This window comes from Lontra canadensis, unplaced genomic scaffold (genome assembly GCF_010015895.1).
Source record: "Lontra canadensis isolate GAN:19392208 unplaced genomic scaffold, GSC_riverotter_1.0 scaffold101, whole genome shotgun sequence".
NCBI classification, from domain to species: domain Eukaryota; kingdom Metazoa; phylum Chordata; class Mammalia; order Carnivora; family Mustelidae; genus Lontra; species Lontra canadensis.
This window is the reverse complement of record NW_022631095.1, coordinates 5,788,615-5,813,618: the sequence shown is the minus strand read 5'-3', so window position 1 is coordinate 5,813,618 and position 25,004 is coordinate 5,788,615. Positions and strand designations below refer to the sequence as shown.

The 25,004-nt window shown below is 35.5% G+C and overlaps 1 protein-coding gene across 4 annotated transcripts in view; it reads right to left on the bottom strand.

The window, feature by feature from the left end:
- HOOK3 (hook microtubule tethering protein 3) overlaps window positions 1-25,004 on the bottom strand; it is a 108,663-nt gene that overhangs the window by 28,288 nt on the left and 55,371 nt on the right. For 3 of the 4 annotated variants that reach the window (XM_032837964.1, XM_032837965.1, XM_032837967.1), the window contains 6 exons: window positions 20,635-20,775; window positions 18,875-19,076; window positions 14,440-14,550; window positions 13,659-13,746; window positions 6,832-6,901; window positions 4,048-4,188 (listed from right to left, as the gene is read on the bottom strand). In XM_032837964.1, coding sequence (XP_032693855.1) covers window positions 4,048-4,188; window positions 6,832-6,901; window positions 13,659-13,746; window positions 14,440-14,550; window positions 18,875-19,076; window positions 20,635-20,775 — 753 coding nt within the window. The remainder of the gene's footprint in view (window positions 1-4,047; window positions 4,189-6,831; window positions 6,902-13,658; window positions 13,747-14,439; window positions 14,551-18,874; window positions 19,077-20,634; window positions 20,776-25,004) is intronic. The other variant, XM_032837968.1, reaches the window with a different exon arrangement.

Sequence of the window (25,004 nt, the reverse complement as noted above, 5' to 3'; positions counted from 1 at the left end):
ATAGAGCAAGGGAAGAAAGGATCACAGAAAAACTATAGAAACAGCCAAAAAACAAGTAACAAAACCAGCAATACATATTTATCAATAACTACACTGAGTGTAAATGGACTAAATGCTCCAATTAAAATACACAGGGTAACAGTAGATAGATAAACAAGACCCATCTATATGCTGCTTACAGGAGACTCATCTGAGACCTAAAGACACTTGCGGATTGAAAGTTAGGGGATGGAGAAAGATTTATCATGCAAATAGTTGTCAAAAGAAAGCCAGGGTAGCATTACTTATAATGGACAAAGTAGACTTTAAAATGAAGACTGCAGGGGCACCCGGGTGGCTCAGTTGTTTGGGCATCTGCCTTCGGCTTAGGTTTTGGTCTCAGGGTCCTGGCCTTGAGCACCACACTGGGCTCCCTGCTCAGCGAGAAGTCTGTTTCTCCTGCCCCTCACCCTGACTCATGCTTTCTTGCTCTCTCAAATAAGTAAAATCTTTATTTGAGAGAGAGAAAACGAGAGAGAACAAGCAGGGAAAGGGAGAAGCAGGCATCCCGTTGAGTAGGGAGCCTCATTCCAGGGCCTTGGGATCATGACCTGAGCTGAAGGCACACACTTAACCGACCAAGCCACCCAGGCAGACCTCAAATAAATAAACTCTTTAAAAAACAACAACAAAACGACTGTAACAAGAGACAAAGAAGGACCCCATAAGGGGACAATCCAATGAGAGGATATAACAATTTAAAAAATTTATGCACCCAACATGGGAGAACCAAATACATAAAACAGTGAATAACCAACAAGAACTAATCTATAGTAATACAGTAATAGTAGGGGACTGCAACATCCACTTACATCAACGGACAGATCATCCAAACATAAACCATACACAAAAATAAACTCAAAATGGACTGAAGACCTAAATGTGAGACCTAAAACCATAAAAATCCTTAGAGAGAGTGCAGGCAGTAATCTGACTTCAGCCACTGCAACATTTTTCTAGATATGTCTCGTGAAGCGGGGAAACAAAAGCAAAAGCAAACTACTGGGACTACATCAAAATAAAAAGTTTCTGCACAGCAAAGCAAGCAAACAACAGAACTAAAAGATAACCTATGGAATGGGAGAAGATATTTTCAAAGGACATATCTGATAGTATCCTCGGGGCGCCTGGGTAGCTCAGTGGGTTAAGCCTTTGCCTTCTACTCGGGTCATGATCTCAGGGTCCTGGGATTGAGCCTCACATTGGGCTCTCTGCTCAGCAGGGAGCCTGCTTACCCCCCCCCCTCTGCCTACTTGTGATCTCTCTCTCTCTGTCAAATAAGAAAAAAAAATCTTCAAAAAAAAAAAAAAAAAAAAGAGTTAGTATCCAGAAGATACAGAAAACATATACAACTCAACAACCAAAACCCAAAAAATTCAATTTAAAAAAAGGGCAGAAGACACAAACAGACTTTTTTTTTTTTTTAAAGATTTTATTTATTTATTTGTCAGAGACAGAGGGAGATCGAGTAAGCACAGGCAGACAGAGAGGCAGGCAGAGGCAGAGGGAGAAGCAGGCTCCCTGCCGAGCAAGGAGCCCGATGTGGGACTCGATCCCAGGATGCTGGGATCATGACCTGAGCCAAAGGCAGCCGCTCAACCAACTGAGCCACCCAGGCGTCCCAGAGACATTTCTTTTTTTAACATTTATTGATTTGAGAGAGTGAGCAAGTGAGCATGAGCAGGGGAAGGGGCATAAGGGAGAGAGAGATATAAGCAGACTCCCTGCTCAGCAGGGAGCCTGATGTGGGGCTCAGTCTCAGGACCCTGAGATCATGACCCAAGCGGAAGTCTGACACTTAACCAACCGAGCCTCCCAGGTGCCCCATGAACAGACATTTCTCCAAAGAAGACATCCAGATGGCCAAGAGATACATGACAAGATGCTCAACATCATTCATCATCAGGGAAATGCAGATCAAAACTACAATGAGATATCACCCCACACCTGTCAGAATGGCTAAAATCAAAGACATAGGAAACAAGTGTTGATGAGCAATGGAGAGAAAGGAACCCTCCCGCACCGTTGGTGGGAATGCAAACTGGTGCAGCCACCAAGGAAAACAGCATGGAGGTTCCTCAGAAAGTTAAAAATATAGCCACCCTATGATCCAGTAACTGCACTACTGGATATTTACCCCAAAATACAAAAATGCTAATTCAACAGGATACACGCAGCCCGATGTTTACCGCAGCATTATTTACAACAGCCCAACTATGGAAGCAGCCAAATGCCCACTGATAGGTGAACAGATAAAGGAGAGGTGGTACATATACAATGGAATATTAGTTATAAAAAAGAATGAAGTCTTGCCATTTGTAATGACATCAGAGAGCTAGAGAGTATAATGTTAAGAGATGTAAGTCAGCCAGAGAAAGAAAAATACTATATTCTATCCATATGTGGAATTTAAGAAACAAAACAAATAAGCAAAGGAAAGAAAAAAAAAAAAGTCAAACCAAGAAACAGACTCTTAACCATAAAGAACACACTGATGGTTTTCAGAAGGGAGGTGGGTGTGGGGATGGGGGAAAGAAGGGATTGGGATTAAAGAGTACACTGATCATGATGAAAAAATAAGAGAAGGTAAAATGATTAAAAAAAAGAGAGAGAGAACAAACAATACTAAATTGTAAATAGCTGTAAATGCCATCAGGACTTGGGAGATAACCCGTCACCTACAACATGAGTGCTGTTCAAATGACAAGTAGTTGTTTTGTTTCTGATGAGAGAAGGCCAGTAACTATAAAGCCTGTGAGAAACAATGAAAAGCATTATAAAGGAAGTTGTGGGTGCTTATTCACTGGAAAAAAATTAGGGTATAGAGAAGGCCTTCCTGTAAGATGGTTAAAATATAGCCTAGAGGCAAAGGATGATGGTGTTGAACAGAGGGTGCTCTCACCATGGGACTGTGGGACTGGGAGCTGCTTTCTGCAACTTCCTTTTCTTCCTTTTTAAAAACTTTTTCTAAGTATTTTTAAAAAGTATTCATTCTCTATGCTCTAAGAATTCACACAAAACTGTTCTCCTTCTGTTTATGCTTAACTGTGCTCTAATAATTACCCTGGTATTTATACTGTTTGTCGATTCTACCTCAGCAGCTTTAAAAAATTAAAGTGCCAAGAAGGGCAGGACATGTAAAATTGTAAAAACGATGTGGACTCACAAGACTGACTCACACCTGGGAAGTGCCAAATCAATTAGACATAATAAACAAAGAATCTGTAATATCAGGCAAACTATGAAACCACTAATAAAAATGTCAAATCCCTCAAAAATTATAGCACATCGCAGCACTACGGAAAGGAAAAGACACCATATGTTCGGTATCTAAGAAACATTTCCAAAAACGTAAAGAACCAAAAGACTTTCACAAGAAAATATAAAAGTAATCCTTTCCAGAGTAAGCTACTGCTTTAAAGTAGTTTTGAATGACTGCATAATTCGATATACTGAAAACGTACAAGCAGAAAAGTGGTTTTCTTGTTTAATTTGCAGATTCTAAACCCTCATAATTGTTTATAAGATGAATGACATTTAAGGCTCACAAGAAATAAGTTTTTTTTTTTTTAAAGTTCTTGTCCATTCAGTTATGATGGATCCTCTTTTTCTCACATCAACTGATCCTTCAACATATTAGCTTATAAAAACAGGGTAAACTTTATTAATCTAGTAATAGATAGAACCGAAGTTGTTGTGGAAGACTGAATTAATGATCAGATTCTTTTTTAATCCTCTACTTTTAATCAGCAAATAGAAAGGAAAAAGGGGAGGGGTCTGATATCATTCTGCTTGAAGAAATAAACAGGGAAATGCTGCTGTAAAGAGGCACAATACTTATCCACAAGTCTGTTCCTAAGTAGGAAAATGGATTAACCCCTCTCAACATGAAATGGAATAACACATTATCCGTATTCAAAATACAACTAAAATCTGTGTTTAAGGGAATCAACATCAAGGAAAACAGAAAACCTGTGCTGCAATGCTGCCATCTACACACGCTCCTACCTGTTCTCTGTCTCCAGTTCATTCTTGCGGAGATTTGCATCATCCAGAAGACTCTGCAATAAGGCGATTTTTTCATTGTCTGAACCCTCTTGGTTGATTTTTAACATCTTATTCTCATGCTGAAGACGAATAAGTTTCTCCCTGAATGAGCAAAAGAAAAACTGGTTATGTGGCACATCAATACCATATTATCAAAATCCAGCTATGCACAATTAACAGATTTGACACGGAGAACAGAAATGAAAAAAACAAAAAACAAAAAACAAAAAACAACCCTGCAAAGAATTTAGCTCTTGTAACCGGCTAAGATTTTACATTTCAGGTGTTCAGTACTTTCTTTTCAGAATGGATAATCCGAAGATAACAGCGTCTTCAAATATTATGATTTGTAATTAATGCCATTTCAAAATTTTATTTACTTTTTGGTTTAAATGTTTAGGCTATGAATGCATTTATGTGTTTGTTCCTTGGTTCTCATCAAAAAACATGGTCTCTAATGCTATGCTCTTGAACTGCTAATCACTTGGTGGCAAGATATAATATTCAATGAAGAATGCCTTCAAGATATGGATTCCACCCATTCCTATAAATATGGTAAATTGTATTCTTGCTAACAGGCTGGATTATTAGAGCTGCATCTGCTATTTACACTTATTCACAATCTTTTCATATCATTAAATATTACACATCAATGGTAATATAATACTTTAAATGACATGTTAAACAATATAGATGAATTGTTATTTATTTAATCAATGCCCAATTATTCAGAATTTGATATCAATTCTGAACTTTAACATGTTAATAACAATCAGCTTTATTGGTTATTTCCTTAGGATTAATTTCTAGAGAGTAATTTTGTGGATATTTGTAGACAATATCCATATTCCGCTGAACTGCTCAAAGGAAAAGTACCACCACAAGAAAATATAATTATAATTATGCATGGTGATGAATGTTAGCTAAATTTATTGCAGTGATCAATAAATTTATTTCACGGGGCACCTGGGTGGCTCAGTGGGTTAAAGCCTCTGCCTTCGGCCCGGGTCATGATCCCAGGGTCCTGGGATCGAGCCCCACATCGGGCTCTCTGCTCAGCGGGGAGCCTGCTTCCTCCTCTCTCTCTGCCTGCCTCTTTGCTACTTGTGATCTGTCTGTCAAATAAATAAATAAAAAATCTTAAAAATAAATAAATAGGGACGCCTGGGTGGCTCAGTTGGTTAAGCAGCTGCCTTCGGCTCGGGTCATGATCCCAGCGTCCTGGGATCGAGTCCCGCGTCGGGCTCCTTGCTCTGCAGGGAGCCTGCTTCTCCCTCTGCCTCTGCCTGCCATTCTGTCTGCCTGTGCTCGCTCTCTCTCTCTCTCATAAATAAATAAAATCTTAAAAAAAAAAAAAAATAAATAAATAAATAAATAAATAAATAAATAAATTTATTTCACAATACAGACATATATTATCAAGTTGTACACCTTCAACTAATACAGTGCTATATTTCATCTCTTTTACCATTTCATTTTCTTGATGGCTCTTCTGGAAACAGTATATTTGAATTTGTATTGAGTCATACTCAAAAAAGCCATTTCATTTGTTGACTATCATTTTTCTCTTCCTCAGGTTCGGCACCTCTGAATCAACTGTATAACCTAAAAGCTTCCTTAGAAACTGTTTTTAAAAATTTTTACTTCTTTGTTTACTTATGGATGAGAGAATGAGTGTGTATGCATGAGTGGGGGAAGGGGAGGAGGGAGAGAGGGAGAAAATCTTAAGCAGACCACACCCAGCACAGAGGCTCGATCTCATGACCTGAGATCATGTCCTGCGCCGAAATCAAGAGTCAGATGCTTAACTGACTAAGCCACCCAGGCACTCCAAAACTTTTATTTTTTTGGTATAGCCATGTACTTGGAAGCATTCATAAATAAAAAAAGTTCATTCATTCTACAAGTATTATTGGCCCAATAATAAAGTACCACATCAGATGGTAGAAAAGTAAAAGGTATACAAGAGGCTTCCAGTGTTGGTGCTGCATCGTACTCCTTTTGTTTGTCTTCCTTAAATAAATGCTAACAAGAATAAATTTTGTCATTTACTCAACAAGTAACTAAATGCCTATGGTAACTTTCAGACTTTTCATAAAACTCTTACACAACCCTTATTTCATTTAATACCCCTCAAAGATGCTATGAAGAGTCAAGGCCAGTGTCAATTTTTAAAGGGGGCAAATAGTCCCAAAGAGGGTAAAAGCAATATTCAGGATTAACCATCCTCTTTCTGCTGGACACTTGGTGCCTCTCCCTTCATTCTTCCATATCAAACCAGGTATATAGTGAAAAAATGGAATTTTACAAATGCTATGACTAAATAAGAATGAAAGGTAATATCGAGGCAAGAGTAGTAGAAATGGGGAGATATTTCTGTCTATTAATATCTTTCCCAGACCATTTCATGTAGTTAAGAAATAAATTTTAGTGACTAATTTCGCAGGCTGTTGGCTACGCATAACCTGTCTTTAAGCCAAGTGGTTTCACTGCTAAATGTCTCGTAAGGATATCCAATCATGAATATATTAGTTTGCTGTGAATGTGTCAAATATTGTCCTACTGAAATGGGAAAATCAAGTCTCTTCGGCCAACTGAAGAGGTGCGAACGCAGACATTAAATACAGAGTTCATGTTGAAACCATTAGTAAAAATGAGTAAGAAACTGATCCTCTTTATACTGCAGAGGGATAAGTTTCCTCCAGGAATACTGTGCAGCACGACTAAATTTCATGATCTCCTTACCTGATTTCAGGTGTAACAATCTCTGCTGCCAGACTATCTGAAGATTCTTGACTTCCCAGAGGGATTAACCCTATAAATACACAAACAAGGATCCAAGGTTGTAGAGAGAGTACACTGAATTCCTTTAGTTTCTACATGAAACCCGACTTTAAGCATTACAAATTTTAACATTTAAAGTCTTTGTTTTAGTTAAGTAAAAGACCATGTCACAATCACCTTATATTATCATTTAACAATTGTGAAGTGTATAACTGAGTGGCAGTAACTCCATTCACTATGTTGTGGGACCCCTACTTATTTCCAAAACTCCTTACCCCAAAACATAAATTAATAACCATTAAATAATAATTCCCGAATTCCCTTCTTCCTTAGTCCCCATAAACTTTATTTTACTGTCTGTCTCAATAAATCTGCCCATTCCAGATACCTCACGTAAGTTAAATCATACCAATATTTATCCTTTGGTGTCTGGATTATTTCATTCAGAATGTTCTGTAAACTCAAACACGTTACAGAATTTATCACACTTCATTTCTTTTCATGGCCAAATAATATTCCATTGGCTACGTATATGTATACAAATACATATATGTACATTTTCTTGATCTGTTCATCTGCTGAGGAAAATTCAGGTTGTTTCCATCTTTTGGCTACTGTGAATAATGCTGCTACAAACATTGGTAAACTAGTATTTGCTTGAGTCCTTGCTTTGAATTGGATATTTACTTTGGAATGAAGTTGCTGGATCATGTGGTAATTTTATATTTAACTTTTTGAAGAACCACCCATTCTTACCAGCAAGGCATGAGAGTTCCAATTTCTTCACATGCTTCCCAAGAATTATTCCTGTTTCTCTTTTCTTGGGTAATAATCCATTCCAAATGGATGAGAACCATCTCATTGTGGTTTTGATTTGCATATCTCTGATGACAATGATATTGAGCAGCTTTTCATGTCATTTTTTTTTTTTTTTTTTGGTGTATTTTCTTTGGAGATATATCTATTCAAGTGCTTTAACCATTAGTGAACTTAGTAATTTTTTTGCTGTTGTCGAGTTGTATAAATTCTTACATATTCTGGAAATCAACCACTTATTGAATAGATGATTTACAAATATTTTCTCCCCATTTTATGGGTTGCCTTTTCACTATCAATACTGTTCTTTGATGCACAAAATTTTTAATTTTGATGAAGTCCAATTCCTCATTTATTGTCTATGCTTTTGGTATCAATTCCAAGAAGCAGATCCAGAGGCATGACATGACAATTCCCATTTTCTTCTAAAAGTTTTATAGTTTTAACCCTTACATTTAGGTCTTTTATCCATTTTGAGTTCCATTTTTTAAATATGGCATAAGGTACAACTTCATGCTTTTGGATGTGGATATCCAGTTTTTCCAGCACAGTATGTTGAAAAGACTTTCAGTTCCAGGACTGAATGTTCTTCACAATGATTTTGAAAATCAACTGACCATATACAGAAGGGTTTATTTCCGGGCTCTCTATTCTATTCCATCGGTCTACATGACTGTCCTTAATGCCTATACCCACTGCTTTGATTGCTCTCCCAACTTTTTTCTTTTTCAAGACTATTCTGGCTAGTCAGGGTCCACTGACATTCCATATGAATTTAGGATGGGTTTTTCTATTTTTGCAAAAATGCCATTAATATTTTAGTAAGGATTGCACTGAATCTGTAGATTGCTTTCGGTAGTATTGTTATCTCAATACTTTTGCAGTTTTCAGGGTGCAAGTCTTTGCCTCCTTGGTTAAATTTATTTCCAAATAATTTATTCTTTTTGATCCTATTGCAAATAAAATTTTCTTAATTTCCTTTTTGTATTGTTCATTATGCACATATAATTTATTTTTGTAGCTAATGTAACTGAGTTGTATCCTACAAATTTGCTGAATTTATTTTATTAGTTCCAAGAGATGTTTTTTGATTTTGGTGACCATGTTATCTGCAGAGATAGTTTTAGTTCTTCCTTTCCAATTCATGTTTAAAAAAATTTTTGGTCTAATTGCTCTGGCTAGAACATCTGTGCTATTTTGAATAGAAGTAGAGAAGTGGTGGTAGTTGGTATAATTGTCTTGCTTCTAATCTTAAAGGAAAAGCGTTCAGTCTTTTATCACTGAGTATGATGTGCACTGTGGGTTTGTCATATATAGTTTTTATCATGTTATGGAAATTCCCTTTCTATTTCTCTTCCTAATTTATTGAGGTGTTTGTGGTGTGTGTGTGCGTGTATTTTATGATGAAAGGGTGTTAGACTTTGTCAAATGCCTTTTCTGCATCAATTGAGATGATCAGGTGTTTTTTTTCCTTCATTTTATTCATGTGCTACACTCTATTATCTCGAGATGTCTATCCTTATGTGAATTTCATGCATTTCAATTATAGTAGTTTTATTATGTTTTGAAACTAGAATGTGTGAGCTGTCCAAACTTTTCCTTTCCATGTTTTTTTTTTGTTACACTTGCTCCTTTGTTGTATCATATAAATTGTTGGATCAGCTTGTCCATTCCTACAAAAGAAGTGTACTAAGAATCTGACTGGGATTGCACCACATCTTTAAATCAATAAAGAGAACTGCAATCTTAACTAGAGTTAATTTTCTGATACCAGAACATGGACTGTCTCTCCATATAGCTAGATTTTTTTTAAAAAATATTTTATTTATTTATTTGACACAGAGAGAGAGAGAGATCACAAGTAGTCAGAGAGGCAGACAGAGAGAAAGGGGGGAAGCAGGCTCCCTGATGAGCAGAGAGCCCCATGCGGGGCTTGATCCCAGGACCCTGAGATCATGACCTGAGCCGAAGGCAGAGGCTTAACCCACTGAGCCACCCAGGCGCCCCTATAGCTAGATTTTTAAAAAAAGGTTTTATTTATTTATTTGTCAGAGAGAGAGTGAGAGAGAGCAAGCGCAAGCAGCGGGGAGTGGCAGGCTGAGGGAGAAGCAGGCTCCTTGCTGAACAGGGAGCCTGATGTGGGACTCAACCCTGGGACCCTGGCAATCATGACCTCAGCTGAAGGCAGGCACTTAACTGACTGAGCCACCCACGAGTCCCCATATATCTAGGTCTTCATCTCAGCAATGATTTATAGTTTTCAGTATACAAGTCTTACACTTCGTTAAACCTATTCCCAAGCATTTTAATCTTTATGATACTACTGTAGTTTCATTTTCATATTATTTACTAGTAGTACACAGAAATACAGTTGGTATTTATATACCAATCTTTTATCTTGAGACTTTGCTGAACTCATTTACTAGTTCTATGATCTTTTTTTTTACATCCTCCTTTCCAATCTGAATGCCATTTATTTCTTTTCTTGCCTGACTGTATTGCCTAGAACCTCTGATACTATGATGAAGAGAAGTGGCAGGAGTGAACATCTTTATATGCAGCCCCATGTTTACTGCAGCATTATTTACCACAGCCAAATTATGGAAGCAGCCGAAGTATCCAATGATAGATAAATGGATAAAGAAGAGGTGGTATACACAGACACACACAACTCATACACACACACACACACACACACACACACACTGGAATAGTATTTGGCCATAAGAAAGAATGAGATCTTGTCATTTGCAACAACATGGATGGAGCTAGAGAGTATAATGCTAAGATTCTCTCTCTCCCTCTCCCTTGGTCCCTCCTTGCTTCCACTATCTCTCTCAAAAAAAAAAAAAGAAAAAGACAAACCTAAAAGTAGACTTTCACTCAACTAGAGAGAACACACAACTTACCAGAGGGAAAGTGGAGGGATGGATGAAATAGGTGATGGGGATTAAGTACACTTATCTTGATGAGCACTAAGAAATGTACAGAATTCCTGAATCACTATATTGTACACTTGAAACCAATATAACACTGTATGTTAACTATATTGGAGTTTAGTAAATAATAACAAAATAGGAAAAAAAAGTGATCATCCTTGCCTTGTTTCTGATCTTAGGGGAAAAGCAGTAAGTGTCAGGTTGGCTGTAGGTTTTTCGTAGTTATCCTTGATTAGGTTCAGGAAGTTTCCTTCTATTCTTAGAACACTCTTCCTAAGTTTATCACAATGTCACCAACTTATTTTTTAAAGTTAATGATATAACATACACAATTCTCCTTGTCAGGCATGTAAGATCTACTTCATTCCTTTTAATGGCTCTACAGGATACAGTTGAGTAAGACTGCTAACTTTTAGGTTGTTTCTAAATTTTACTATTGTAAACAACGCTTTAATTTATTAGGGTAAATTTTTAGAGCAAAATTCCTAGGTCAACAACATATACATAAATAAGGTTAAAACATAAGAGGTTTATAGGTACCAAAGAAACAAATGTGTAAATTTAAATAAGATGGCCTCTCTTGATGACAAAGGAGCTGAGAGTTAAAGAATTAAGGCTTAGGCTGATTCCTAAATTTTGGGAAATCTCATACAGTTGGTCCGAGATACATGAAAGGATTACCAAGCAACAACAAGGGTCCAATTACATTCAGAAATAATTATGTGTGTATGTGTGTGTAAAAATACATACTTTTCTCAAAAGCAAAAATCTATTTCTGACTACTATAAACTAAAAAACCTCTGCACAGCAAAGAAAACTATGAACAAGATGAAAAGGCAATGTAATTAATGGAAGAAAATAACTTGCAAACTATACATCTGATAAGGGATTAATACTGAAAACAAAGAACTCATACAACTCAACTGCAGAAACAATAATTAAGAAATGGGCAGAGGATATGAATAGGCATTTTTACAAAGACAAACAGATGGCCAACACACACATGAAAAGATGTTCAACATCACTCATCATCAGGGAGAGGCATATCAAAACTACAATGAGATGTCACCTCACACCTGTTAGAATAGCTATTATACAAAGGACGAGATAATAAGCTGTGATGATGTGGAGAAAAGAGAACCCTTGTGCATTTTTGGAAGGAATGTAATTTGGTGTAGCCACTGTGGAAAACAGTATGGAGGATCCTTAAAAAATTAAAAATAGAAATAGCAAATGACCCAGCAATTCCTCTTCTGGGAATTTATCCACAGTAAATGAAAATACTAACTTGAGAAGGTATCTGTGCCTTTATGGAAACAACCTAAGTTTCATCAATTGATAAATGGATAAACAAATTGTAGGGGGCATGTGTTTGTGTGTATAAATATTATTCAGCCATAAAAAGAATGAAATCTTGCCATTTGTGGTATTATGCACCTTGAGAGCATGACACTAAGTGAAATAACTCAAATACAGGAAAACAGATGTATGTCTGATACATACAGACATACTGTGTGATGTCACTTGTATGTGGATGCTAAAGAAAACAAAACAAAAAACAAGAACAAAAAAAAAACCAAGCTCACAAATAGAGAACTGATTGGTGGTTGCCAGAGGTGGGATGTAGAGGGTGGGCAAAATGGGTAAAGGAGGTCAAAAGGTACAAACTTCCAGATACAATATAACTAAGTCACAAGGATATAATGTACACAGTATGGTGACCATAGTTAATTATACTGTATTACATATCTGAAAGTTACTGAGAATAGATCTTAAAAGTTCTCATCACAAGAGAAGCAAATTTTCTAACTATGTATGTTGATGGATATTAATTGGACTTAGTGTGGTGATCGTTTCAGAATATATACAAATAGTTAATCATTAGGTCGTACACCCGAAACTAACATAATGTTATATGCCAATTATACCTTTAAAAAAAAAAAAGAAAAGAGAGAAAGATATATAATCGTCTTTAGCTGGCCCTGGTTAATTTGGAATAGAGAAAAAAACTTTAGGCTATCTGAATTGGGGTTTCACAAGTTTTTAAGATAAGGAAAGACAGTGGTGAGGAAAACAGTTAAAATGGCTGCTTGGCAGACTGTGTGAGCTGGAAAAAGGGGCCAGAAGAGAACTATCCAGCTTATCAACAGAAACAACAGAGAGGGGGTTAAAGGTGAAATGCAATAGGTAGAATGAATGAGGAGGAGAAAAAGGAGGGTATAGTCAGAGGAAATTCCAGTTTCAGGTAACTGAAAAGCCAAGGGCTGGATATTAGAGGGGCACAAACAACTGTGAAGCTGTGCAAGTCACTGTTTGGGCTCCACATCTGCCAGCGTGATGACAAAAGTGGGAGGGACTGACTCTGAGGTAAGTGCTGCTCCTCCCGTGAGAACAGTAGAGCTCTACTTTGGACAGAAGTCCTATAATGGATTGATATCCACCCCACATCTCAGGTGGAAAAAAAAAACAAAAACCCCACTGACTTAGAAAGTTTGACTTTTAAGGCGGTCATAAGAAACTTGCCAGAATAAAACTTTCCAGGTTTATTATTAATGCAGGTGACTTAACAACTGTTCACACTTTGACCTAATAAAATTCAAATATTTAAATACAATTAAAATACAAAATAGGCAAGTAAATCTGGTCTCATTACTATAGCCTATTTGCCATAAAATCTGGTTAACAGTTTAGAATTTATATCAACTTCATGGCCTGTTCACTGATTTTTCATTTTCATCCATTGGTACAAGCACTTTAAAATGAATCTAAAATTTTTAAAAATTATTTTAGAGAGAGAAAGAGAGCATGCAAGTGTGGGGGAGGAGGGAAGAGGCAGAGAGAGAATCTTCAAGCAGACTCCCTACTTAGTGTGGAGCACAACATGGGGCTTGATCCCAGGACTCTGAGATCATGACCTGAGCCAAAATCAAGAGTTGGCCACTCAACCAACTGAGCCACCCAGGAGTCCCTGAAGCTAAAATTTCTACTGTTACCATACGAAATAAATAATCTTGGCTACTGAAAAGTTTTTACCTTGAGTTGTGAGTTGTCCTTCTTGAGCCTGTACACAACGAAGCTCTTCAATGGTTTCCTTCAGAGAATCCCTTTCTGTTCTTAACCTCTGGAGGGACATTAAAAAGAAGGAAAGTTATACGTTTTATGAATTTATTCATCAGTGGCCTCTGCCTTACCTAAGAGAATGATGAACATCAGGGAAAATGGGCATGTTTCACCTTTTGATCTTCCACAGAAAGATCATAAAAGGAAAATATTATAACAAACTTGTTCCCATTTAACAATATTGAATATCTACTATGTATAAGACAATGTTATCCACAGTTAAACATAAGAAACAAAAGTGTCTACTCTGTCCTTAACATAAGTACATTACATAAATAACATTCTTTCATTAGACATAAAAAATCAAACAGCAAAGCCTTTAAATATTCATAAACCATTACAAAGTAAACATTTTTAAAAGATTCAAAATATGCTGAACAAAAAAAAAAGAATTGTGTTCTCTGTATTAATTCTAAAGAAAACAAAAAGCTACACAAATTTTTAGAAAGTAATGAGCAGAAAAATGTATAAGAAGCAATAGTAATAAAAAAGATAAAGATATACAAAAGAAATTAGTGGAACCAAAAATATTCTTTTAATCTTCTATTTTAGATTTATTTGTGAAACACAAATGTTAATCTTCTATAATTTAAAAACAAACAGGATCTCTAATTAAATAATTTATAAACAGAAGGAATCAAATATCATTATCTTAATTTTAGCAGTGCTCAAAGCCAAAATGCCTTATACTCACATCCTTTTCTTTTTGAAGACTGTCAACTTTTTCTTTTAGCCGCTTATATTCAAAATCTAATTTATCTGCTTTCTTCGATTCTTCAGATAATCTATTTTGTAGTTCTACTACCTGATTCAGAAAGGTACCATTAATTTGTATAATTTGAAACATTAAAAATTTTCACTGTTTTCTTTTGCAGAGCTATGAAAACTCCCTGCCCCATATATACTAAAAAAAAATAATAAATAAAATAAAAATGTGTATGACATAGCAGCCTACCCCAACAAGAGATCTAGTAGAAAACATCTGCCCAGACATTATGGGTTCTAAAACCAGATCATCCAGAGTAGTAATGTACAAAATCATGAAAGAACCTATAGAACAGGCTTCCATTTCCTTTTATACAGGTAACAAAGGAGTCTGAAACTCTTTGAGCACAAAGCCAAAGAAACATGAAGGGAAAAGAGTCCAACTGCACAGCTAAGCTTACAAGAAAGTAAGGGAAACCTTCAGGGGCAAAAATTGCAGTGAGAAGTTTGTGTGGAAGCTATGCAGTATCATGAGGCACCCACCAACTGTTAATACCAGGAATCTAGAACTCTGAATTTAAAAGAAGATGTTGTTAAACCACCTTGGGCTTTAAAAGGTGCTGAGTCAGTAAACAGGTTGGTTAGGAAAAAATCCATTAGCTGGGAAAAGAGTAAGGAAGATTGCCTGTCTTACAGTGAGTGCTCTGTGTTTAATGAAGTGTAACTTGAAATTCTAACTATGGCCTGCTAATAGGTAGATTTGTTTTTGTTTTTATCACATGCTTTATCTCGCAAATCTTAACTCAAGCAATTAATTAAGTCTTGGTTGGTAGTGCTGTGAAATACAAGGCCTAAACAAAACATATGCACTCTGGAGGAACACAACATCAACCAAACCCCCAAGTATTCCTGAAGAGAAAGATGAGCCAAATGAAAGAGAGAAGGCCATAAAGAAGCGACCATGAACACCAATTAGAAAAACATTAACAGTAGTAACAATAAAGTAGTAGAATAAGACCTATAAAGATTTGATTGGAATTATCATTTTAAAATACAAGGTTTAATATATAAAAAGAATAAAGACACAAATCTAAATTATGAAAGGAAGATGATCGGGCAGGTTTGAAAGAACAGAGAACCTGGGGAAAGAAAAATACTATCATTGAAAAAATACATTAAGCCACAGATCAAAATAGGTAGAGAGAATTCATGTATTACAGAATTGTACTGCAATATTTCAAGTTATTGACTCCTTATTTATTTTGTAATTCATTGTTAATACGATCTGTGATGTGTACTTCATTAGTTCTAAAATATGTTCAGGCTTTTTTTCCTTTATTTACTTATTTGACGGGGGGGGGGCGTGGCGGAGACAGAGCACAAGGAGGAAGAAGAGGGAGAAGCAGGACCCTGGGATCATGACTGGAGCTGAAGGCAGATGCCTAACCAACTGAGCCACTCAGGCGCCCCTGTTCAGGCGTTCTTTTCTTCAAATAATGTCTTTCTATAACTCTTGCTGTTCTCTCTTCTGAAACCCTAATTAAATCATCTCATTTTAATATTTTTTTAAAAAAGATTTTATTTATTTATTTGATAAAGATTGTAAGTAGGCAGAGAGGCAGGCAGAGAGAGAGGAGGAAGCAGGCTCCCCACTGAGCAGAGAGCCCAGATGTGGGGCTCGATCCCAGAACCCTGGGACCATGACCTGAGCTGAAGGCAGAGGCTTTAACCCACTGAGCCACCCAGAAGCCCCTCATTTTATTTTCATATGTTTAAATTTCACACATAGTTTTCCTTGGGTACATTTATTTGGGGTAATTTCTCAGGCCATGTTCAAGTTCACTAATTCTTTCAACTTTATTGTGTGTTGAAAAGTTTATAATAAAATGTTGGAAAGAAATGTAGCCAGCAAAAAAATTTGCCAGTCATTCATGGTGTACAGAGCTGTTCTACTAAAACTTCTTCGACTCATTTTAAGCTAGTATATAGTTTTGATACCAAAATCAGATCAGGAAAGTATGAGATAGAGAACTTCAAGTGAATCATAGAGGAAAAAGATTCTATGTAAAATGAACAAAGCAAAACTAACAATGTGAAAACAACAAATCCTCAGTGACTCTATGAAGTTTAACTCACGAATACAAGGATGGTTTAAGCATCAACAATACGTTAATATAATTAGTCACATTAATAGAAAGGAGAAGTAGTACAGGAATCTCTCCAGAGTGTAGGAAAAGGAGCTGATTAAATTCAGCCTCCATTTAAGATAAACAACCGGAGTTCAACGTGCTAATATGCTGGTAAAACATTTAAAGCATTCTGTATAAAATCAACAAGAAGTGGTTGTCTACTATGATTACTTCTATTCAGAGCTGTCTTACAAGTCAAACGTGCTGATTAAGAAGAAAAAGGGTATGGAGTACAAAGAAACAAACAAAACTGCTTTAATTTGTCTATGACTTCTGATGAGAGACCCTACAGACATTATTAAAAGTAATATGAGAATCTGGCATGGTTGTAAAAATGTACATAAAAATCAATTTCAATCATTTAAATGAGTGACAAACTAAAAATGATATCTTTTATTTTGCTAACTGCAGTTATAAAATCCAAATAAGGTACCCAAGAGTAAATATAACAAAACATGTACATGACATTTAGAAAAAACTTATAAAACTTAACTGAAAGACACTGAAAACCTAAATAAATGGAAAGATGTATTCACCTACAGGAACATTCATTGTCGTAAAGATGTCAATTCTCCCCAAATTAATCAACAGCGTCAATGTAATCCAATTCCCAAAAGTTTTGGGTATAAAGGGAAGGAAAAGATCTAACAGCTTTGAAAAAGAACAAGGTGTGTGTGTTATCTGTGTTATCAAATATCAAATTACTAAAAAATCTACAGATAATAAGTGGGATACTGGTGTAAGACTAGACAAATAAACCAGTGAAACAGAAGAGAGTGCCAAGAAACAAACTTATATTTAAGATGGAAAATTTAGGTACTTGTAAGATAGAATTGCAGGTCCTTGTGGAAGAAACTATTAAATAAATGACACTAGGTTGAATGGTTGCCTACACAGATAATAAAGTTTCACCTGGATCTTTAACCTAGCATCCTACACAAGAACTAATTCCATGTGGATAAGAGACCTAACTGTGCAAAACAAACTTTAAATCTTTGTTAAGAAAATAAGAGACTGACTTACACTCTTATGTAGGAAATGATTTAAGACATAAAAGGTACAAATCATAAAAAGATATTTAAAGTTCATTATCTTAGAATTAATCTAAAAAAAAAAGAGACAGGTTACAGATAGGCAGGAAATAAATGCAGCAAGTGTAACTGACAAAAGATTAATAGTAAGAACATATAAAGAACTTACAGAAATCAGTAAGAAAAAATAATATAGTTTTAAAAATGAATAAAAGATTTAAAGTAGGCCATTCGCAAAAGAACTGTGATTGGTAAATATATTTGTAAGTAGGGTAATGCAAAGTATAATCATGAGGAGACACTATTTCATATTCATCCAACTGGCAAAATTTCAAGTATGACAATACTATGTGTCAGTGATGATGCAGAATGAGAGGAATTCATAAAACTTCTGTTTAGTAATACAGTCACTTTGAAGAACAATTTAGCAATATCTAATTAAATGAAGATACTCTAAGGAAGAGGTTCCTTATAGCTGTAAAACTTTCACACATGTATAGAAGAGTACATGTTCTCATTGTATGTATAGTAGCACTCATAATTTAAAAAAAAAAAAAAAGTTAAAACATCCTGTACGTCTTTCAATGGGAAAATGGAAAAACTGTGGTATAGTGACTCAAAAGAATAGCATATAGTGGTACAAATGAATAAAGCTATCTTTATACCTATCAACATAAACAAATTTCCCAAATACACTGAGCAAAGTAAATCATAGAAGAGCCCTTTTATTATATCATTTATATAGTTCTGAACCATGTCAAAAGTGTTATACATTATATATATGAATATATATGCACCAAATGAATAAAGAGATGCATGGAATGAAAACTACAAAACAGCACAGTGGTTACTATAATGGAGAGGGGAAGAGTCTGTTTTATTCTTTAAGCATAGACACTTGGTATTATTCTTTTACTTCTGTGTATTTTGTATTACATAATAATTTAAAAATAAAAAACAACAGAAGGATCTGCTACGGACACTAGTCATTAACCACTGGATAAGAATTAAGTTTCAATGTTAACTACACTGGAATTAAAATTTAAAACTGAGTTAAGAAAAAAACAACAAAAAAACCTAAGTTTCGCAGGTAAAATACAATACCTTGAAAACAAAAGTAAGCAGATTTTTGGTAAGCCACAATGTTATAATGGAGAACGTGCTTGAAAACATCATCAAGAAACTTTGTTACTATTCTTTTTACCTGTCTCTTATATGTCTCAAGTTGACTTCGAGCTGCATTGGCTTTTCTTAACTCTTCCTCTAGACTGACAGTGTTCTGCATATACATAGTATTCTTTTCTTCTAAGAGTTTAACCTGACGCCTCAAATCACCAAGATCTTCTAGCTTCTTTTTATATGATTCCACTTGGCCTTCTAGTTTAGACACTTTATCAGAAGAATGTCTAGAATGAGATGGGAAATCAGAAATCAGAAACATATCCAGAGCTGTAAAGCTGTTTTAATAGTGCTAACCCAAGAGGGAATGCCAGAAAAGAACACATGCTAATGAAATTATAAGACCAAAGGTGATTCCAGATTAATGTTTTGTTCAGGCTAAAAATGACGACCAAAATCACAGCAAAATGTGTAATGGAGAATGTTATGTAATTTAAAGAAAGCAAGTAGTGGTGGTGGTGTGTGTGTGGGAGGGGTAACGAGCAGAGTCACATGTAGCTCAAAAGCAAAATAAACTGTGCAGGGTCCAAATGATCTGGCAATTAGAATGTTATTAATGACTACAGGAACAGCTATTTTCATGGAGTAGTGGGGGCAGGAGGTGGCAAATTTTAGGGAGTTAAGGAGACAATGTAGATTTCACCTTGTGTGATCTAAAATTTGTTTTGGAGGGAAGCAGAGAGCAATAAGTCTTTCTGTCTAAGAGGAAAGAGACCTAAACATATAAACGTATGCTAAGGTGGGAGATCCAAATGCTAAGAAAAATGATGACTGATGTAACACAGTCCTTGTGTAAGCAAGAAGTGTTGAGATCAGAGCACTTAAAAAGGAATTAGTACTAGACCTGAGAAAGAATAACAAGTCTACATTCTAAAAGCAAAATGAAAACACAGGTGGGAATGCAGGGCAGTTAAGTGCAGGAAGTACAGGACATAGAGAGTCCCACAGTTCACGGCCCCTTTCCTTGATGCAGCAGGAGACAATGTCATCCACTGACACTAGGCATGGAGAAGTGTGGGGGGTGGGTATCCAGGTGAGAAGTTATGGAAATATGTACTAGCTATGAGAGGAATGGGAGACAGAACTATCTATGATGAGCAGCAGAATGGTGGACCACAGGTAAGAACCCAATGAAGAGTAAAGATCATGAATTTGTAGCAGGACAAAACTACAGCACTATGTGATTTTCTCTATTCCTTCTCAGTATTCAAAGAGCAAAAGTTAAAATGGCTGGAATGATCCAACAGAGGATATAGATTATACAAGTGGAATGGTCAGAAAATGAGGTGGCAGGGAGTGAAGGCACTTAGTGAGGAACAGGCAAAGTGCAGATAAAATGGTCTAGCAAGGAAATGACTCCTCGTGGGTGTGACAGCATCCAAGGAAGAGGAAGACTGTGACCAGAGGGCTTGAAATTAAAGAAAAGGAGTCGTAATAAGAAAAGCTCTAGAGCTATGCAAGTATGAAGCGACGGTTGGAGGTTAATTTCTATTTAACATTTATATAGCATGTACTTGCCAGATACAGTCCCAGCTGTTTAGAAATATCAACTCTGTTTTGCATATCAGTCTGAGGTGGGTATGTGCATCACCTCCATTTTACAGATGAGAAAAGGGTTACATAGAGATTAAACAAATCTGAATCTGAACTCAGGTTGTCCAGTAGGGTTAAGTCCTCTTAAACACCATGCTGTGTTCAGAGATCCTAGAGTTTGTAACATCATTGGTAGAGGTGTTCTGGGTGATGACAGGCCCGAGATTGTAACAAGATGGGAAGACCGTTTACCTAAGAACATCTATTTCATCTTTTAGAGACTGAGCTTCATCTGCCAAAGTGGTCAGTTCATCATTCTGTTGCCGAAGTTCAGAGATTTCCTTTTCTAACTCTTCACAGCGTATACGATAATCATCTTTGGCTGCTTCTAGTCTGTAACCAAAACAAAATAGACCAAGAAAGTACTATTTATTGTCTAGCAATTCTCCTTTGAACGATAAAAGGAAATAAAAACACGAGAATAAACTCTTGAATCTTCTGTGACCATAAACTCTATCTCTAAGTTTTAACTGTCCTGAAAACAGATTCCACTGGTCCAAGGCTTGCGGAAACTTACAACTGATCACCACTCCTCTATTCAAAAAATTGGATGTCAAGAAATATTTCTCAAAAGACAGCACACGTAATTCATTTAAAGCTTTATTTTTTTTACTATGAAATTAACATATGTTCCTTGTTGAAAATTTACAAAATATAGAAAAGCAAAGAAGATAAAAATCAGGGGCGCCTGGGTGGCTCAGTGGGTTAAGCCGCTGCCTTCGGCTCAGGTCATGATCTCAGAGTCCTGGGATCGAGTCCCGCATCAGGTTCTCCACTCAGCAAGGAGCCTGCTTCCCTCTCTCTCTGCCTGCCTCTCCATCTACTTGTGATCTCTCTCTCTCTGTCAAATAAATAAATAAATAATCTCAAAAAAAAAAAAAAAAAGAAGATAAAAATCATGTACTGATCTAAATAGAGCATACTGTTAACATTTTTGAGTGTATCCTCTAGGCCGGTTGCTATTCATAGATCTTTTCCCTCTAAGTATGGATAATACTATTCCTACTTCTTACTTTACTTTGCTTAACATAAAGCCTTCCTTTTGATTTACAAGACTGTCATGTCACAAATATTTATTTTTGATTACTTTCAATTTAATTTATATAATCCTTAATGTTAACAGAAATTTATATAATTCTTAATGTAACAGAAATACCAATTTTTATGTAATTCTATTGATGAATTTTGTACTTTATGGTTTCCACTTTAAGTGTATGATTAAAGATTTTTTCTTTTATTCTATATTTTCTGTTAGGATTTACATAGTTTCATTTTTAACAATGAAATTCTCATTTCCCCTTGAATTCATTTTATTATATGATATAATGTAGAAATCTAACTTTTCCTGCCAAAATATCTACCCACGACTCCAAAATCATTTAACAAATAATTTAACCTTTACCTATTGATTAAAAAAATGCTGCCTTGATTACACATTTTTATATACACTTGGGTTGGTTTCTGGATCTTTGCTTGTGTTACTAGTTTGTCTGTATTTTGCTGCACCAGTACCAAGCTTTTAAAATTAGTAGAGAAATAAACATTTCAACACTGGACATGGAAAGTACTCCTTTATTATACTTTGTGTGTAAATGTTCTGGGAACCTCTTGGTCATCAATATGTCCAGGTGAAAATAAAATTTAAATTGGAATTGGGTTCACATTATATAATAATTTAAGAGAAAATGGCATTCTTACAATCTTTCATTAAAAACATGAAAACAAACAAAACATGTTAACATGTTATCTCTCCCCATATATTTAAGTAATTTCTATGTATAACAGAAGTTTCCATCATGTAAGTCCCTCATATTTCTTTTGAATTTTATTCTTTGAATACTTATGTATTTATAAATGCCAAATTTTTCCTGATGATAACCAGTTACTGATAGAAAACCTTATGACCTATACAAATGTCTTATAGTTACCCTCTCCCCATTAACTGTTTACTGGTTCTGAGAACTTTTCAGTTGATTCACTTAACATTTTCTAGGTGGACGAGCCTATTACTTTTAATGATTTTAATGATTACATTTAATGATCATTTGTTTTTGGTCATTCCAAAATGTTTATGTCATTTCTGTTTCATTTTCTAGAAAAGTAATAACTAAATTATATGTGCCAGGCAATACTCTCAGCACTTTACATATGTTAACTCATTTAATACTAAAAATTTCTAGAAAGTAGGTAATTATTTTTTATTTTTATTTTTTAAAGATTTTATTTATTTATTTGACAGAGATCACAAGTAAGCAGAGAGGCTGGCAGAGAGAGATGAGAGACGAGGAAGCAGACTCCCTGCTGAGCAGAGAGCCTGATGTGGGGCTCCATCCTAGGACCCTGGGATCATGACCTGAGCCCAAGGCAGAGGCTTTAACCCACCGAGCCACGCAGGTGCCCCGAAGGTAGGTAATTATTAAGACTATTTTATAGTGGATGAAATGGAGGCATGCCCAAGGTTACAGAAATACTAAGTGGCAAAGCCAGGATTTATAGAATGTCTAGGAAAAAGTCAAGTATTAGATTAATACTCATCCTCTTCTTGTTCTTAACTTTACTGAGAATTTTATATACCAAGCTTATTTTATACTATTCCTTGTCCTTTAACTTATGGATTGAAGGAACTAAAATAATAAATTTAATAGTTATTGTAATAGACAACAATATTTGACAGGTTAACAATCCTGGGATAAAGTTTATTTTAATATAGTACTGTATTGAATTTGCTATTGTTTTAGTTAGGATTATTTAAAAAAAAATTCATAAATGAGATGTCAGTACTCCTTTTTTTTGATGTTAGGATTTTTCTTTTCTTAAAATTATTTTTGTTGATGTTGATGTAAGGGAGGGAAAACTGGAAGCAAATGCTTATGCGTCAGCTGTTAACACTGTTTGGAAAACCCTCCCCAACTCTTTATTTTTAAGTAACTGAAATCTATGACAATTGGAAAGGCAGATCAATGAAAATCTGCATATCCTTTGCCAGATTCACCTACTATTAACATTTTGTTTCACATACTTTCATTTGCTTAAGAAAACAAACTCACATATGTTTTTTAGAGAACTATTCAAAAGGAAGCTGCAGAGGTCATGACCCTTCACTCCTAATAAATACCTCAGCAAGAAGGACAATCTTTCATACATCATCATAATACTGTCTTTGTATCTAAGACAACTAATGTTAATTTAATAATATTATCTAATAGATAGTCCATATTTAAATTTCACTAACTGTGGTAAAAATGTCTTATAGTTCCCTCTCCCCACCCTAATCCAGGATCCAATAATTTTCAAATTATCTTTAATCTTTGTCTTTCCCTCCTTTTGTTTTTATAACTTTGACTTTTTCGATTAGTCTTAGCCATCTTTAAGGATATTCCTTATTCTGATTATTTCTTCGTGATTACATTCAGGTTAAATATTTGGCACAAATACTACATAGCACTGGGTACAATGTGGATGGTGCTAAGTTTGATGAGTTGGTTAAAATGGTAACTGCCAGATCTCACCAATAAAAAGGTATATTGTTCCTTTTGTAATTAAAAATGAACTATGAGACTTAAATCTTTAAAAGCTACTGAAGTTCAAAAAAAAGGGAAAGAAATTAAAGGTAGAAGGTCATAATAAAGATCAGCCAGAAGCATTTTATCTGACTATAAAGAATAATAAACACTGAGGGGCGCCTGAGTGGCTCTTTCGGTTAAGTAACCGACTCTTGATTTCAGCTCAGGTCATGATCCTAGGGTCATGAGATCCAGGCTCATATTGGGCTCCACACTCTCTCCCTCTCTGTCGCACTTATACAAGAGCTCTCTCTCTCTCTCTCAAAAAAAATTAATACATACTGAGATACACAAATATGCAGTACTGATACAGTACCTGAATTGTTTAAGTGCTTCAAAATATAAATTGCAGTATGTACTGCAATGATAAAAGCTTTAGACACTATTTCCTTTACAATGAAGGACAGGATATTTCTAAATACCACTTCCTCAAACCATACTTTAAAAACCTAGCCACAATTTAGAAACAAAAGGGTAGGGGGGGAAAAAAGAAACAAAAAGGTACAGTCATACTTAAATTTTACTATCTTCTGATTCTGTCTTAGAAAGTCAAGATGCAGGGCACCTGGTTGACTCAGTCGGTTAAGTGTCTGCCTTCGGCTCAGGTCATGATCCCAGGGTCCTGGGATAGAGTCCAACGTCGGGCTCCCTGCTCAGCGGGGAGTCTGCTTCTCCCTCTGCCCCTTCCCCCAGCTCGTGCGCTCTCTCTCTCTCTCAAAAATAAATAAAAATAAAATCTTTTAAAAAAATAAAAAGTCAAGATGCAGATGAAGGGTACTCAAAACTTTTTGGCTTCCTTTGCACTCCTAAAATTACAGAAATTGCAAAGAACTTTTGTTTATATAAGTTTTATCTATTGATGTTTATTTGTCATATTGAGAAATTAAAACAAACATCTAAATACACTGAAAATTATCAGTAATAAATCCACTATATAAACAACACAGTTTATGAAAAATAACTATATTCTAAATCAAAAAGTGAGAAGAGTGGTAATAT